Source organism: Fundulus heteroclitus, chromosome 22 (genome assembly GCF_011125445.2).
Source record: "Fundulus heteroclitus isolate FHET01 chromosome 22, MU-UCD_Fhet_4.1, whole genome shotgun sequence".
In the NCBI taxonomy this organism is placed as follows: domain Eukaryota; kingdom Metazoa; phylum Chordata; class Actinopteri; order Cyprinodontiformes; family Fundulidae; genus Fundulus; species Fundulus heteroclitus.
This window is the reverse complement of record NC_046382.1, coordinates 6,924,259-6,942,154: the sequence shown is the minus strand read 5'-3', so window position 1 is coordinate 6,942,154 and position 17,896 is coordinate 6,924,259. Positions and strand designations below refer to the sequence as shown.

Below are 17,896 nucleotides of genomic sequence, written 5' to 3'. Positions count from 1 at the left end.
CCCTCACAGCTCTTCGGAAGAAGCTGTTTCTAAGTTTATTTGTTTTGGCTTTAAGGCTTCTGAAGCATTTATCTGATGGGAGAGGAGCAGTCAAACATTATCATAAAGTACATCTATACCTTTTTTCCTCCATACCTGAGAGCTTCCAGTCTCCATCGTGGATCCTTCAGTCCAGCCGACAGCAGCTTAACTCCTGAGTCTCCTGGATGATTGTAGCTCAGGTCCAACTCTTTCAGATGGGAGGGGTTGGAGGTCAGAGCTGATACCAGAGAAGCACAGCCTTCCTCTGAGACCAGACAGCCTGACAAGCTGCAGACACACAATTCAACACGTTAACAAATTTGTTCTGACTAAAGCTCCACTGGTATGGAAACTCTGCAAATTAAAACAAGCTCTGCAGAAGGTTCTGGCTTTAAGCTTTCTTCAAACTGGACCTAATATACTAAATATAAACTGGTGGTCCTATTAGAACCAAAGTTCTGGTGTTTAGATCGCTTTAATCTCAATGATGGAATCCTAAAATGAAGCTGAGATAGAGAATAAAGTAGTGGTATGGACCAGTGGCATTAGCAGTGTATGCTGAGCACATATTTCACACTTGCAGAATCAGCAGAATGCCGTTGAGAAATCTCCCTTCTGAGGTCAGATAATGTCTTTCAGTGTGCTCTCTTTCTCCTAGTATTTATTTTACGTTTTCCTATATTTTCCCACTTACTGCATGTAATTTTCTTGCTGTCTCATCATTAATTTCCCTGTCACTCTGGGCTCTGGCCTGTGTGTGTGTTTGGGGTGTGCTGTGTCAACTCTGGCGGCCGTGATGACCAGGAAACGGGGATATGGAAAGGACAAATTACCTACCACTTATGTTTTGCTTTATAGTGGGAAACTGGGAAATAATTGACTTCACCTTCAAAAACACTAGGTGCTGGTTGTGAGAGTAATTTAGTCATGGTGTTGCCTGTGCACAAATAATCTGTTCTGTCTTTTCTTTTGAATCATTGTCAGGTTATGGTGGAGCAGGTAGTGACTATATAGAATACAATAAAAATGAATCTGATTGTTTTTTTATATTAAATACTTAAATCAAACGTCAATTTTGGGCATAATGTATCTTTTTAACAAGCATCTAATGTCTTTTTCCATGGGATCCGGGACTGTTTAGAAAACATCCAGGGCTGTAGATCATGTTGGTAGAATAACAACTTTTCTCTTGCTTTTTTAGCTTTCAGCTCTGCTTTGATAGCTCTGCATCATCTTTCTCTGTTCTGAGCTCTCCTGCGGCTTCATTGGTACACTGCATTTCTGGAATCTTTTATGTGGTGAGAGAATAGTCCATTTTAGTATATGGAAATGGAAGCAGAAGTCGATGATGAATTAAGTTAGAATTTTCGTTACTTTTTTGAGTGTAAATCCTAATATTTTATTTCAAACGTGCATAAATAATGCAGGTTTACTGTCAAATGGCTGGGCAACCGATAGGTCCCATTACTGGTGGGGGCCCAGGTGATTGCCTTCAGCCTTTCTGCACTGAGGTAACGTATGGTTGTCTGTTAATAGATAATGTATCACAATTAGAACCAGAATGAATCACAATGCCATTAATTGACATTTTACAACATGTTCCACACATGTACAACAAGATTAAAGCCAGCTCCAACCAGTGCAGAAATAGCAAAATGTCATCTAATCAAAAATATATACAGTATTAATATTAAGTGGTACAGTGTACAGTCTTGGGTGTTCTGTACATTGCAGATATAGATTGTTGTATCGATTGTTAAATATATGTGTGTAAATATTTCACATTGTAGGATAGAAGCTGTTAATATTGTATAGTGTTAAATTGCACAATAGTGAGGTATTTCTTTTTTTAATTTTGAATAATAAACTTGTATTTCCACTATGGTTTTAGCAAGTAATGGACAGAAATCTGGTTTCAACAGGATGGAGAACTTTGTACCTGAGAGTTTCCAGTCTGCAGTTTGGACTCTCCAGTCCAGCAGAGAGAAGCTTCACTCCTGAATCCTGCAGGTTGTTGTTACTCAGGTCCAGTTCTCTGAGACTGGAGGACTGGAAGCTGAGAACTGAGGACAGAGCTTCACAGCTTCTCTCTGAGAGGTTACAGCCACTCAGTCTAAGGAGACAGGGAGAAAAATCTGCTATTAAACAATTTATCAGAAATATTGTTGATTTCTTTACAGTCACCAATGTTCTCCTTGAAAAGATTGATGGATCTGTCTGATTTTACACGTCTTTATGTTGCCTTTTGTTGTGAACTGCTTCATTATAAATAAACTGAAGGAACATGAATCAATATTTACATCATTAAAGGAGAAGTCCGGTCAACAAGGAAAAATCAGTGGATCATTAGCTATACCTAAAACTAATACGTCCGTGGTGATTTAATGAATTTAGCGTTAATCAATAAGAAAATAAAAGCATAAATTGTCGTCTCGATCACTGTGTATGGGGGCGGCCATAATTGGCCAAATATGGGCAATAATAGCCGCCCGACATCACATCCTGTGACGTAATGTCACGGTAAGGCACTGCGCTCTACAAACTAATTCAATAAGAACTTTTCTACACAACAATTATTTCGGATTTCCAGAGGACTTCACCCTTGAAATTTGCGAGAGCTGTTATTGAAGCAACAATGCTTACGTGCATGGCAGTTGGATGTTCCAATACATCGGGTAAAAGTGAAAAAAACATTAGTTTTTTAACCCTTCCAATTCATGATCCACCACGTGTTCTGTTGTTGGATTACCTACTTGAAGAGAGAGAATTTGCCATCGTGCTTCTGGCCAGAGAGAAAACACGTCGTCTGTAGCCAATATTTCGAAGAACAACATCTTCAAGATGACATTAGAGCGAGACTTTTCGGTATGTTTTTCTTTTTTATAATGTAGAATTTGCCGGAACATTTGTTTACCCGACCAGAGGGGCAGAGGGATACGATAGACTTGGAAAAAATGCTCACTGTTGTGAAGCCCACTCATTTTATGCGACTTTGGTCTTATTTTTCCTAAAGTCGCTTGTAACTTTCATGAGTTGCGGGTTGCAGGTTTTTTTGGGCTTGTTTCTGAAAGTGAAGTCGCGTCTTTGGGCTCTAAACTAAGTGACGCTGAAATATCCCTCCGACTCATAACGCACTGCAGCTCATTCTGACAGGAGCAGAGTGAACTCAGAATGAGACGCTCTGCCCGTATTTTCTGCAGTTTACGGTTGCAATAACTGATGATAACTGCTGAAAGTAGATTAGGCGGTGCGGATCACCATTTTGAGCAGAGATTGGTTCTAAAGATGAGTTTTATACTCATCTTCTAAGATTGGAGAACCCAACCCATAAACTGTACTTTAATGCTTATTTGTTGTCTTTTTATGTCTCTAAAATGTAAAATTAGTATTACTTTAAATTTAAATGCTTAATACCATGTCTATCTTTATTTAAGGGGTTAAAAAATATTTTGGCATGAAAATGGATATTTATTTACAGATAGGGCATTGGGACTTGCTCGACAGCCGATCCCGTGACCTGACGTCACAAACAGGGAGGTGGCAGTACTGTCCTTCACCAAGATGGCTGCCCCCATAGAGGGACCTTCAAATGAAAATTACTCAATTAAAAAAGCTTATCATTTATTGAACAGTATGTAATAATTTTATATTTAAAGTACTTTCAGCAGTTTGTATTCTGATTTTGACCGGACTTCTCCTTTAACAGATTTCTCACTGTCAGAAGTAAAAGCCACAACACTCTAATGCAGGGGTGTCAAACATACGGCCCGCGGGCCGGATCCGGCCCGCCGAACAATTTAGTCCGGCCCGGTGGCTAAATGCATTATCATTATTAAAAAAAAAATATATATATATATATATATATATATTTTTTTTTTTATTTTTTTTCCAGTGTCCTGTCTGACAATGTGTCAATAAGAATTGTTGTCTTAATGCCAAAAAGAGCTCATCAGATTTGACTTTCACAAGTGGAGCAGTACTGCTTTTGCCATAGTGCTCCGCTTAATTTATGAATGTGAATAGTTTTATTATGATTCATGCGGGGAATATCTCAAATGATATGGACACTACAATGGGAAAGTAGGAGAGGAAAGGAAGAACAATGAATGATAAAACAATTATTGAAAAAAAACATGTACTTTGTTTAATTGAAAATCTGCAGTTCCCATATTGTCCATGAGGGGCGCTGTGTTTTAATTAGCAGATTAAGCTTCAGGTGTGGAAAAATTTAAATCATTTCTTAATTTTTATCTGTTTGATGTATTTTGTCATGCAGGACAGTGTTTTTAAGTTCCAAAAAAGTGAATAAATGTTTTTCAACATTGTACAATCACTTTGATCAGTTCTTTTGCATAATGCACTGCAGTAAATGTTTAACTGAGTAAAAGTATTATTGAAATTGCACATACTTTTCTTAAAAACGCTGAGGTTATTCATAATATATTGTGTAAAAGTGAAATAAATTTAATATAAAAATCAACAAGTCCACATTTATTAGTTCTATTTAATCTTGCAATGAGTTTACTCGTGTGTCCCTCTTGAGATCAGATTAAGCTGAATGCGGCCCCTCAACCAAAATGAGTTTAACACCCCTGCTCTAATGTAATTCATCCTTACAGAGCTTTGTTGGAGGCTTTAACCACTGGCAGCAGCCACAGAAGAACCTCCTCTGAAGCAGAGTATTTCTTCAGGTCAAACACATCCAGATCTTCTGCTGATGACACTAAGATGAAGACCAGAGCTGACCACTGAGCAGAAGAAAGTTCATCTGTAGAGAGACGTCCTGAACTCAGAGACTGTTGGATCTCCTCCACTAGAGAACGATCATTCAGTTCATTCAGACAGTGGAACAGATTGATGCTTTTCTCTGCAGACACATTCTCACTGATCTGCTCCTTGATGTACTGAACTGTTTCCTGATTGGTCTATGAGCTACTTCCTGCCTGTGTCAGTAGACCTTTTAGGAATCTCTGATTGGTCTGCAGTGAAAGTCCCAGGAGGAACCGGAGGAACAAGTCCAGGTGTCCATTTGGACTCTGTAAGGCCTGATCAACAGCTCTCTGGTGAAGAGACTTTGGTTTAGGGTCTGACTTTGGTTTAGAAACTGAGGACTCCTTAGATGTTTGTGTTTCTTCCATCAGGTTGACACCAGAGTTGATGAAGGTCAGATGAACATGAAGAGCAGCCAGAAACTCCTGAATACTCAGATGGACGAAGCAGAACACCTTGTCCTGGTACAGCCCTCTCTCCTCTCTTAAGATCTGTGTGAACACTCCTGAGTACACTGAGGCTGCTCTGATATCGATGCCACACTCTGTCAGGTCTGATTCATAGAAGATCCGGTTTCCTTTCTGCAGCTGATCAAAAGCCAGTTTTCCCAGAGACTCAATCATCTTCCTGCTCTCTGTACTCCAGTGTGAGTCTGTTCCAGCTCCTCCATCATACTTGACCTTCTTCACTTTGGTCTGAACCACCAGGAAGTGGATGTACATCTCAGTCAGGGTGCTGGGCAGCTCTCCTCCCTCTCTGGTCTCCAACACGTCCTCCAGAACCGTAGCAGTGATCCAGCAGAAGACTGGGATGTGGCACATGATGTGGAGGCTTCTTGATGTCTTCATGTGGGAGATGATCCTCCTGGCCTGCTCCTCATCTCTGAACCTCTTCCTGAAGTACTCCTCCTTCTGTGGGTCAGTGAACCCTCTGACCTCTGTCACCATGCCAACACACTCAGGAGGGATCTGATTGGCTGCTGCAGGTCATGTGGTTATCCAGAGGCGAGCAGAGGGAAGCAGTTTCCCCCTGATGAGGTTTGTCAGCAGAACATCCACTGAGGTGGACTCTGTAGCATCAGTCAGGATCTCCTGGTTCTGGAAGTCCAGAGGAAGTCGACTCTCATCTAGACCATCAAAGATGAACAGAACCTGGAAGTGTTCAAAGCTGCAGATTCCTTTGGTTTCAGTAAAGAAGTGATGAACAAGCTCCACCAAGCTGAACTTTTTCTCTTTCAGCACATTCAGCTCTCTGAAGGTGAATGGAAATATGAAGTGGATGTTCTGGTGGGCTTTGTCTTCAGCCCAGTCCAGAGTGAACTTCTGGGTTAAGACTGTTTTCCCAATGCCAGCCACTCCCTTTGTCATCACTGTTCTGATTGGTCGATCTCTTCCAGGTGGGACTTTAAAGATGTCTTCTTGCCTGATGGTTGTTTCTGGTCTGTGTGGTTTCATGGATGCTGTTTCAATCTGTCTGACCTCATGTTCATCATTGACCTCTCCAGTCCCTCCCTCTGTGATGTAGAGCTCTGTGTAGATCTGGTTCAGAAGGGTTGGACTTCCTGCTTTAGCGATCCCCTCAAACACACACTGGAACTTCTCCTTCAAACCAGATTTAAGTTTATGTTGAACCGCAGGAAGTTGTTCTAAATTAACACAAAAAGTGAAATCAGAAAGGAAACCAAATGATCTTCTGAAGATGATGTAAATAAATGTGATTCCATCTCTTCAGACATCAGTAAATGTGTGATTTATCCATCAGGTTAAATCTTTGTAGAAATCCTCTTACTGCTCTGCAGACGGTCAGCCAGCTCCTCCTGCTTCATCCTCCTTAGGAAGTTCAGAGTGATCTTCATCAGTGCCTCTCTGCTGCTCCTCCTCTGCTCTTCATCCTCACCTTCCAGCACCTCCTCATCATCTCCCTGACTCTCTGAGCAGTCTGGGTCATCTGGACTCAGAACCTTCTGGATGTTCTTCAGCTCCTTCTTCACAAAAGTGACAATGTTGTCCTCCAGCAGCTGGAACAGAATAATATATGAAGGACACATCAGACTGAAATCATGGATCAGAACCATGTTGGACAGACTGACGGTCCACTGGTCCACAAAGTCCAGCATGGAGACGACTGAACAGAACCGATGGAAACGTAGTTGTTGTACATGTACAGACCATAAATATGGAGTCCAGCTGGGTTTGATGCTGCCGGGCAGACGGACCTCTGGGAACCTCTGAGTTCTGCTGGTCCACTCTGTGGAGGAACCAGAACAATTAGGAAGGAAGTAAATATTGTAGAGTAAATATAAAATACAGAAGAAATCACCAAGAGCTTCACAGTAAAAGTCCTTAAAACAGAAAAACTGAGCATCAAATGAACACGATACAAATAAGTTAAAAAGAGGAAGATGAACTAAAAGGATGGGGACCAGAACCACCAGAACCACCCAGTAGACATTTTAAAAAGTGGGTCTTGAACTGGGACTTTAAACTGTCCACACTGTCAGCAGATCTGATGCTGGTGGGGACAGTGACCCAGAGCTTGGAGACAGTGGAGGTGAAGGTTCTGTCCACACAGGTCTTCAGGACAGTGTGTGGGACAACCTGCAGGTTCTGATGATTAAATCTGGGGGGGGGGTGGTGGACCTGGAGGAGGTCTGAGATATGTGGGTAAATGGTAAAAAATGGCTTGTAGCCAGTCTTGACAACCTCCAAAGCACTTCACACTACAATCAGTCATTCACACACACATTCACACCCTGACGGTGGTGAACTACGTTAGTAGCTACAGCTGCCCTGGGGCAGGCTGACAGAGGCAAGGCTGCCATGCACCGGTACCACTGGGCCCTCTGACCACTGCCAGCAATGCAGGACACAACGACAGAGAAAGTCAAGGCGGGACATCGAACCAGCAACCTGCCAATTGCATGACAATCTCCCTAACCTCTGTGCCACCATCGCCCCACTGTGGTGGGTGTGTGTTTCTGTAAGGTTGGATCCTGTAGGTCCCTGGCAGCCAGTGAGCTCACATTATATCTGTCCACACAGAGACACAATCAGAAGGTAAAGGTCCATGAAAAACATCTGCATGTGAGCAGAGAGCCAGAGGATCCAGGTAGCTGGAGATGTTTAATGTTCCTGCTGATCCACTAAGAACCAGCAGAACCTCTGATGGTCCACTTCAGCTCAGCTTGGTTCCACCAACCACATGATGAAGCTTTCCTTCCCTGCTGAACTGCTCTCACAACGCACACAGGAACCAAGTCTTGATGGGTCAGACTGGCTCTACCAGCTATTTCCCAGCGGGTCGTGGAAATGTGATCCACTGTTAGTCTGACATGGAGCCAGGAAGCAGCAGAACCTCCTGATCAGCATCAACACTCCAGACATGAAGACATGAAGGTGTTTTTATCAGAACAGGGCAGCTGATTTCTGGAGATAACGGATCAAACCTCTGTCTGCAAATAGAACTGGAACATCTGAGAGCTCACTGGGAGGAACTGGGTTTCTGTTCTTGGCTCTTAAAGAAATTTAACGGGTCATTTCCAGAACCCCAGACCCCGACTGAGGAGACCGCTCCATACTAGGGGTGGTGATTGGCTAAAATATCACAACATGATTCCTTGCAGTGAAATCAGGATTTTATTAGTTTCCCAAAGTAACAATAAAGCTGTTGAAGAAAAATCTAGAGAAGCATTTAGACCAGAGCATTTCTGGACATATTTTAATGAGTTTCTGCAGTTCTGCTAACTTGTCTGAAGCTCAACTGAAATGTAATAAATCCATTGAGATATTTAAGAGCTGAAGAACAGCTGCAGCTCTAAACTCCTGTGAGGGAACAACACCAAGTCTCTGGTTCTGATCCCAGTGATTGTTCCAGCTCCAGCTGAGAAGACCTGAAACTCTTCAGTCACTAAAACTGAGGAAGACTTTCAGATACGATGACAAAACGTTTTAGGAACAAAGAAAGAAAGTTCAGTTGGTTCCATGTTGGATTTGATTCAATCATTATGATTATGGGAGAGGGACTAAACAGTCCAGTTAGCTCATTAACATGGAACAGAACCAATCAGAGTGAGCTCCAGTCAAAACTAAATCTTTGACTTTAAGCAGAGAAAAGTGTTTAATGATGGCGACTAATCAATGAGGCCCAAAAGCAAACAGATCAGAGCTGTTAAACATGATGTAGCAGCATCCAGGACGCCCCCAACAACATCCATTCTTTCCACTTTCACTGCTGTGGTTCTGGAGAACATCCAACACACACCGCTTCACATATGAACATAGAAATGTGGGAAAAAGAGCTGAGCTCACGTTGAACACATGTTGGAATAAAAACATTTCAGACTGACTCAGTTTCCACAGTTACAGCAGTTAGATACAGCTCACCTCTCTGAGGATGCAGGTCCAGGAGATTTGAAGTTAAGAGGATCAAACATTGACATGTCACTTTTAAAGGACATGCAGCTGGGTTCTGGTTCTGGTTGGTGTGTTAGTCTCTCAGGAATCCTTTCAGAAAAAAACGTATTATAACACATTTTTAAGAGTTTTACTCTTTATTTTAAATATGACTGTTAAATAAAGAGCTGTGAGACACAACAAAATCAGACAGATCATAAACTTGATGTTCTAATTGGTTCCCATCAGAACCAATCTGTAATGATTTGGATTTGGTTATGGTTTATGTTATTTGATTAATTAGTTCACTCTCCTGCCTTAAGTTCAGTTTCTGCTTTGAGTTCTTTCTTGTTTGGTTTCTATTATAACTTGTGTACTGTTTTAGTTTCACCTGTCACTTTTTAGTCAGCTCTGTTCCTCCTCCAGTCACTTCCCTTCCCCTGATTGGCTCCACCCATTCAGGTAATTAGTTTCACTCCATTCACCTGCTCACTCCCCTACTTATACCTGCCTAGCCCCCTGCAATCTGCCAGATCAATTCGTGCCATTTTGGTGAAACTCCCCTGAACACAACAAGTGTACTCTTTCTTGTCCAGTGTACTCTTTTCTGATGGTCCTTTAAATATTGACCCAATTTGCCTTTTTTGACTTCTGAGCCAGCCTGATCCTTAAACCTGTTTTTACTGCCTGTTTTTGACTGCTTGTTTTTGCCTGACCCTGGTTCTGTCGTGGAGTTTCTGAGTTTGCCTGATCCCTGCCTAGTTAGTTTGCTTATCAGTGTACCATTCTGGACTGTTTTTGACCATCGGATCTGCTTATCCCTGTCTGATCTTTTTGAGCTTTATTAAAGCCTTCTTATTTGCACTTTTGTGTCTGGCTGAATACTGGGTCCACAATCTCTTGTTCCTGACATGATCCAATCCTCAATGTTCCTGATCATTGATCCTCCTTAATAAAGTCCAGCTTCGTTTCAAAAGCAGAAAGAGCTGTTTCTGAGACAAACATGTTGGTTAGAAATGACTGAGAGGACAGTTTGGTGATATTAGTGTTGAGCTCTGACATGGAGAAGAATCCTGAGTCCTTTTCACTCGGACCATCAAGGAGGTTCTGATGGAGCTTCATTAAGTCTTGGTGTTGTGTTTGTAACGTACTGAGGTGGAACCAAAGCTGATCCACTGCTGAGTCCAGAATAGAGGTTGTTCTAGACGTCTGATCAATAATGAAGTGAAGCAGCTGGATGTCCACTAGTCAGAACTGACAGTTTTCTCCATTTTAACCAGAATTACTGATTAAAATCATGTTGTGGTGAGTTGTTAGCTTCATCTATTCATACTGTAGAAATTCATCCTAATGTGAATGAAAACTGAACTTGACTGCATTGTTTTCTATATAGGATTAAATTTAAACGGAACCAAAATGATGAAGCTGGATTGACTGTAAATTTCTGTGTTTTTGATTTATGAATTTATGTGAACTTAGGGACAGGAGCTGGACTATGCACACAACCACATCCCCAATTACCTAGCAAGATGGTTATACCCTGTTCACCCATTCTTATCAGTGTTCAAAAAAGGCCGTAATTTTGCTGGTTTGATCACATTAATAGCCTTTTATAGTGTCTTACAAATTCATGCTTGAAAGTCCAGTCACAGCGAGCTAATGTATTATCATGTAATACTCTTTGATATGCACATTTTGAGCTCTGATTATAGAATCATGCATCACCAAGATGTATGCTACCATTGAACACTGATTGTTACCCGCTTTCAACATGGGTATGTTGCCACATCAGTCGAAAGGCTAATATCTAATGTTTTGGTTGCAAAAAAGTTAGTTGAGCTTTAATGCCAGAGTTTTTATTTTTTTTACCTTTTGCACACTATAATGTGAAAAAAACTGTAAACATTGTTCATTGTGTTGCTTGTTATGAGTACTCTAAAGCTGAGTGTCCTGAATGAAATTTCACAACGGTGAAATTCAATATGAATTTTGTTTCGTATTGTCATCAAAGAATGTTTGAATCCTTCAATCTTTGATTATATGACCTGAGTTTAATCAGAAGTGATAATTCTCATATAAGGCTAATTTTCTCAGTTTGTTCAGTCAAATGCAACACCACACGAGAACGATAAGTGTGAAAGCTTCTTAACACAGAAAATACACATTCATGCAGTTATGTAGATGTAGAGATTGAGATGCAAAGGAACTCAGTCTCCACAGCCAGCCATAGTCATAGGCTGAAGAGCAATGGCGCCCTCTAGATGAGGTGCGTCCTTAACTTTGGAAAGTCCTTCATTAAGCTATTACTAATTATTGTTTATCCATCCATCCAGCCATCTTCTTCCGCTTCCGGGGTTGGGTCGTGGGGGTAGCAGCCTTAGTAGGGAGGCCCAGACCTCCCTTGCCCAAGCCACTTGGGCCAGTTCCTATTTGGGAACTCCTAGGTGTTCTCAGGCAAGCCAAGAAACATAGTTCCTCCAGTGTGTCCTGGTTCTTACTCTGGGTCTCCTCCGATTGGGACATGCCTGGAATACCTCATGTTGGGATAAATGTTTATACTTCATTAACCAATTTATCTTGTTATGATGTAGTAATGTAAGATTCTGATATTATCATATTACTCACATGATAGCTTAATCGTGTCCGTGCGAAGAAACAGGAGACATTCTGTTTCTTCGCTTCCTGAAACAAGAAGACTCAGCTACAAGATTATGTGCTGACTGAACGTGATTGCTCAGCTGTGTATCTTTGTTGACAACTAAGGCTGTAAACTATTTTGTTTCCCCACCCTTTAGTACAGCCTCAGTCATGTAACTAGGGAAACGCCCCAAATTTAATAAAGTCAAGAGGAGAACGCTGAGACCGGCAGAGTTGGTTGAGATTGTAACTGCACGGTCTCTTCTGACTCTCCTCCAGAGTAAATCCAATAAATTGTCCTTGTGCCTTTCTTTCCCTGTGTTGTCTGATGTTTTAGGTATTTAGACCTGACACCTCACCACGGAGGTGCCGCGGAGACATCCTAAGCAGGTGCCCCAGCCACCTAAACTGGCTCCTCTAGAAATGAAGAAGCAGTGGTTTTACTCTGAATCCCCTCCACATGACCAAGCATCTCAATCTGTCTCCAAGGCAGAGCCCAGACACCCTACGGAGAAAACTCATTTTGGCGGTTTGTATGTGGCATCTAGTCCTTTCAGTCATGACCCAAATCTCATGACCATAGTTGAAGGTGGGAACGTATATCGACTGGTAAATCGAGAGCTTTGCCTTTTGACCCAGCTGTCTCTTCACCACAACAGACTAGTGCAGTGACTGCATAATGGCAGAGGCAGCACAGATTTGCCTATTGATTTCCTGTTTCATCTTTCCCTTATTCATGAACAAGACCCGGAGAAGACAGTCTACCCTTTTCCAGCTCTAGACCAAGGCCTCGGATTTGGAGGCACTGATCCTAGAGACTGTTCTTTAGATTTATTTAAATAAACTATGCAATTATCTAACCAAAAGTGATGAGAGGGGTAAGAAAGGGATGGAGGAGGAAATTTAATCAAGAGCGTTTTGATTTATGATCTGACCTAATATCTGTCCAAACTGCGTCATAAAGTACCGTATACCATGTTTTCCCCATACCTGAGAGCTTTCAATCTCCATTGTGGATCCTTTAGTCCAGCCGACAGCAGCTTCTATCCTAAATCTCCTGGTTAATTGTAGCTCAGGTCCTACTCTTTCAGATGGAAGGGGTTGGAGGTCAGAGCTGATGCCAGAGAAGCACAGCCATCATCTGAGACCAGACAGCCTGACAAGCTGTAGACACATAATTCAACACACAATGTTAACATGAGAAAGTAGTGCTCAATAAAGTGCTGCTCAGCGGTTATTAACAGTAAATATAAATCTAAATTTGTTTTGTTCTGTAGGTCATCCAAAGTAAGATCTGACACATTCAAAGACACAAATCCTGACTGGAGCTCCACTAGGATTGGAACTCGACAAAATTACAAACTCTGTAGAAGGCACTAGATTAAAGCTTTTTTCAAACTGGACATAAAATACAAAAGCTACGTTGGTGGTCTCAGTGGAACCATTGTTATGGTGTTTAGATAGCTTTAATCTCATTGATGGAATCAATAAATAAAGCTGAGATAAAGGATAAAGTAGAGGTTTGTATCAATGGTGGATTTAGCCATTTTAGGGCCCCAGTCAAACTTTTGTGACAGTGCCCTCTTCCAAGTCTGCCCTGAGTGTTAAAGGTTCTGTAGGGTGGTCACAATTTTCATACTGCAATACTGTGAACGAGACAGTAGACCAACACTTTTTTGTAGTCTCTCTCCAGGTCTCTACAACTAAATAATCAGAGAGGTGAGCCTAAAGTGTTGAATAACAAATTAGCATCCTCGTCAGGAGGGAGCAGCCAATCAAGGACACTAAAAGGGTGATGCTCCTCAGCAGAGTTGTATAAAGTACTGAAATCTCAGAGTCAAGTAAAAGTATAAGTACCTCTCCGAAATATGACTTTGGTAAAAGTCCAAGTCACTGACTGAAATGTTACTTGAGTAAAAGTCCTAAAGAAAAATAGATGTACTCAAGTAATGTTATAAAAAGTATAATTAAAAAGTAAAACAAAGCAAATGCAGTTTGAATGACATTTTTGTGGATTTTGGTAAACTTTGAAGGTCAAATTCCCTTAAAATAATATAAACAACCAAGTGCAGGAGAAATTTAGACCAAGTTTAGACAGAAAATACAACCTTTTTGTAAGCTTTCAGTTTTCCTTCTTCAAGTAAGGTTAGTGCTATACACTTTAAAATTGTACACAACCAGGTGCATGCAAAATTTAGACCAGGGAAGTATACTAAGAACATGGTTAAGTGATAAACCAGGCTTAGTTAACCTACAGGAAGTGGTAAACCTGCTAACAGATACATGTGTAGGTATCATTTAGGTGAGAAAATTAGGACTCCTGGCTCTGCTAATAGATACTTTACCTATACCACAAGGTTAACTTAATCTGCTTTACCACTGAACCAGCTTCTTATCCTATTGGTGGTGATGAACAAGCCCATGCAAGTCCCGACTTTGTTGCAGTCAATCAGTAGGTGGGATCAAAACACGGAGGTTTCTTGCTCTTCTCTCGCTTTTTTTGTAACGAGTAACTAAACCAAACATTGAAAATGTATTGAAGGAAAAGTATACAATTGAGGTTAAAAATATAGTGAAGTAAAAATAAAAGTTCTCAAAAGATTTTATACTCGAGGAAAGTATAAAGTCCTCCAATATCTACTTAAGTACGGTAGTGAAGTATTTTTACTTCATTACTATACAACACTGCTAAATATGACAGAAAGAGCTCAATTCACATTTAGCAGCTACACACACAGTTAGGATACTTTGAACAGAACATTCACTGGAACTAAGGGGCCAAGCCCAGCTCCTGAAAAATAACCCAACACCATAATCCACCCACCACCAAACTTTACACTTGGCTCAATGCAGTCATAAAAAGTACCGTTCTCCTGGAAATCATCAAATCCAGACTTCCAAATCATCAGATTCCAAATGGAGAAGTGTGATTTATCACTCCAGAGAACAGGACTCTACTGTTCTGGTGTGCAGTGGCAGCTTTCTTTACACCATTGCATCCAACACTTTCCATTGAACTTTGTGATGTATGGATGTATTGAATGCAGCTGCTTGACCATGGAAACTCATTTCATGAAGCTCTCTGCACTGTTCTTGAGCTAATCTGAAGGCCACATAAAGTTTGGAGGTGTGTAGGGATTGACTCTGCGGAAAATTGGCGATCTTTTCGCACTATGTACTTCGGCATCCTCTGATACCGGTTTTTCAGTTTAAGTGGCCTAACAATTCTTAGCTGTCTCCTGAAAAAGAGATTGTCTCCCGGGCTTTAATTTTGTGGTCACCTAGGTGTGAGGGGCAGTGTCTTAGAAAGGGAATCTGCAGCTTGCATAGAATCAGAGAGAGTTTGATGATTTCACTTGACAGAAATCACAACAATGGTAACCCCTGCACCTGATGGATCTTTGTTGAATTTGTTATGTGGTCCCACTACTTGCATCCTCTCTGGGACCTCCAGCCTGTAGTTGGAACACTACAGAACCTGGAGCTCTAATGAAGCCATCAGGAAAATTGGACACTTCAGCCTGGTTCAGCACATCCACAAACCCATTTAAAAGATAAAATCCACCTTCTAAACACTCCAAAACTCTTTAACTTGGTGTTTTAATCTGATAACAAAAATAATAGCGGTTCTGTTGTGCTGTAGCTCTGCTTACAGTTTTTCTCCACTTCCAGTGTTTGTGCTAATCTACACGAACAGCTCCCTGAAGCTGAAATGTGGGACTGTCCCTTCAAGAGGAGCAGCAGGACACCCAGCAGGTTGCTGCTTTTGGGGCATGTTCACACGTTTCCTGTGTAAAAATAAAAGTCCACAATAGGAAGAAGTTGTGATGTAGAAATGTTCCATGTGCTTCTGTTGTTGGTGTTTGTTCAGCTTCTGGTTTGGTGCCGCAGGAGTTTAGCTAGAAAATGAAAAACTGGTCTTCAGTCTGTCCAAGTCAGGTGTTTGGAAGATTTTAGTCTCAGACTGTCAGCGTCGGCTCTTCTTTCACTCTCCACTTGTTTTCATGGTTTGGAACGATGGAGCAGAAACATCATTTTATCTTCCTTAGTGTTTGTGCTGCTAATTTATTCAACTAAATAAAATCAGACATTTGAAAACATGTCAGGAAGAAGATGAAAATGTTTTACTGTAAATTAGGACTTTTTGAAAGTCAGTGTTAATAGAAAGAAATGTATTGGATTGAATGAACAGAAATTGAAGATGAGAAAGAGCAGCAAATACCATACCACCGTTATAATGAAGGTCAACAAAAGGCTGTACATATACAACTGTAAAAAAACGAGTCAAATTAGAAAAGACAAGTGAACACAGACAAGGTTTATTTTTGCAGTTTATACAGGAATTAACTATTAAAACAGTGTTTCCTATCAATAAAGTGTTGAATATAAAGTTTGGTTGCTGCAACAACACTATCATTTAAAAGATCTGCAGTTTAGATGTTCACAGGGTATTTACAGGAATTTACAACCTTTTCTTACTACGTCTACAAAATTTTACTTTCAACACATATTTGGGGGGGGGGGGGGGGTCAGTGGATTCACAGCACTGACCCACGTATAGTGATGGCCCATCTCTAAATAATAAAACCTTTCCCCACTTAAAAGTGTAGCTGTGACTTTAAGTCTTCATTAAAGACTTGAGCTGACTTTATGTATTGATTAAGCCCTCACACATAAATATTCCAAATGCATTTCAAGAAGACTTTTTTTAAAGAATATAAACAAAATGCGATGACATTTAAATTTCACAAGCCCGTGTTCCCAATAGAATATTTATAACAAGGCAAACGTTAAAACTTATTCAGCTGAAAAAAAAACAAGCAACTAATGTAAAATACAATCACCTGCAACATAGATAACAGTCGCCAGAGTGAAAATGAACCAAAATGAAAAATCCATAGCAGTTTTAACAAAAGCGGTAAAATCTTTATCTGTAAAAGTACTTTATATCTCAGCTGATACATTTTAATATTATATTCAGATTGAGAAAAAGCGAAAGAGCGTGCTGTGGGAGAGACATTTCTGAGAGAAGAGAGACAGAAGAAGAAGAAACTTTGGACAGAAACAAACTCTCTTTCACACTGAGACAAAAGCCATGTTTTTATTAACCTTTTTAATTAACATTTTGAAATATCGCAATAAAAACCCTGTCAAATAGACAAACAAGATATAGTTAAAATTAATTAGAAATAAAAATAGTTAAATATGATTACAATGGTCAACCTCTTATCATGTGCAAAAGGCTTCTGCATAAATGTGTGTTTTAAGAAGTCTTAAACTTCGGCCTGCCTGACATTTAGGGGCACAACTTTTGAGCCACTACAGCGATTTCCTCTTAGTTTCTACTTGAATTCAGTAACAATAAGGAGAAACTGGTTTACAGACCTAAAAGAGTGGGCAGGTGTATGGGAGTACAGCAGCTCAGATAGGTGGGGGATTAATCAAACACAGAAGAAGAAAATCTGTTACGTCACATTACACATGAAGTACAACTGCAGTAATTATACCACAGGAAGATTTAACATTTGAATCTAAAAAGTGTTTAGAAAAATTAAAGCCGAGAGAAACAGGTCATGTCTAGAAAAAACTGCCCAACATTTCAAGGAAATCTGACTTGTGAATATTTATTATAATAATATTTGATATTTATTTCAGACACAGAAGTATATATTAAATGACAGTATATGTACATGTAACATAAATTAAAAGTCTGAAAAAAAGGGTTTTGGTAGAAGCAATAAGTTTATAATGCCCACCCTTCAAAACCAATTTACATTGGACTAGAAAAAAAGATGAAAGAAAAAATATGGTTACCTTTTATAATACATACCAAAATATGATTTTAGGAAGATGATTATTCTACAATAATAAAAAAATGAAATTAATAAAAATAAAAAAATAAAAACAAGAGAAAATGTCAACATGCTGATATTCAGAGTGAAGCTTTGACTGGGAACCGGCAGAAAAACAACATGTGGATCCTGGAATAATCCCAGCTTCCATCTTTAAAGGACTGGAAGAGGAAGAAGTTTCCAAAGAATCATTTAGAAGAGTTTCACAAAAAAACAGATTGAATC

At 40.3% G+C, this 17,896-nt stretch overlaps 1 protein-coding gene across 1 annotated transcript in view; it reads right to left on the bottom strand.

Annotated features, from left to right (window-relative positions):
- Positions 1-17,896, bottom strand: part of LOC118557149 (NACHT, LRR and PYD domains-containing protein 12-like) — a 99,478-nt gene that overhangs the window by 9,258 nt on the left and 72,324 nt on the right. Inside the window, exons 9-10 of the mRNA XM_036126498.1 lie at positions 1,961-2,134; positions 136-309 (exon numbers count right to left, since the gene is read on the bottom strand). Coding sequence (XP_035982391.1) covers positions 136-309; positions 1,961-2,134 — 348 coding nt within the window. The remainder of the gene's footprint in view (positions 1-135; positions 310-1,960; positions 2,135-17,896) is intronic.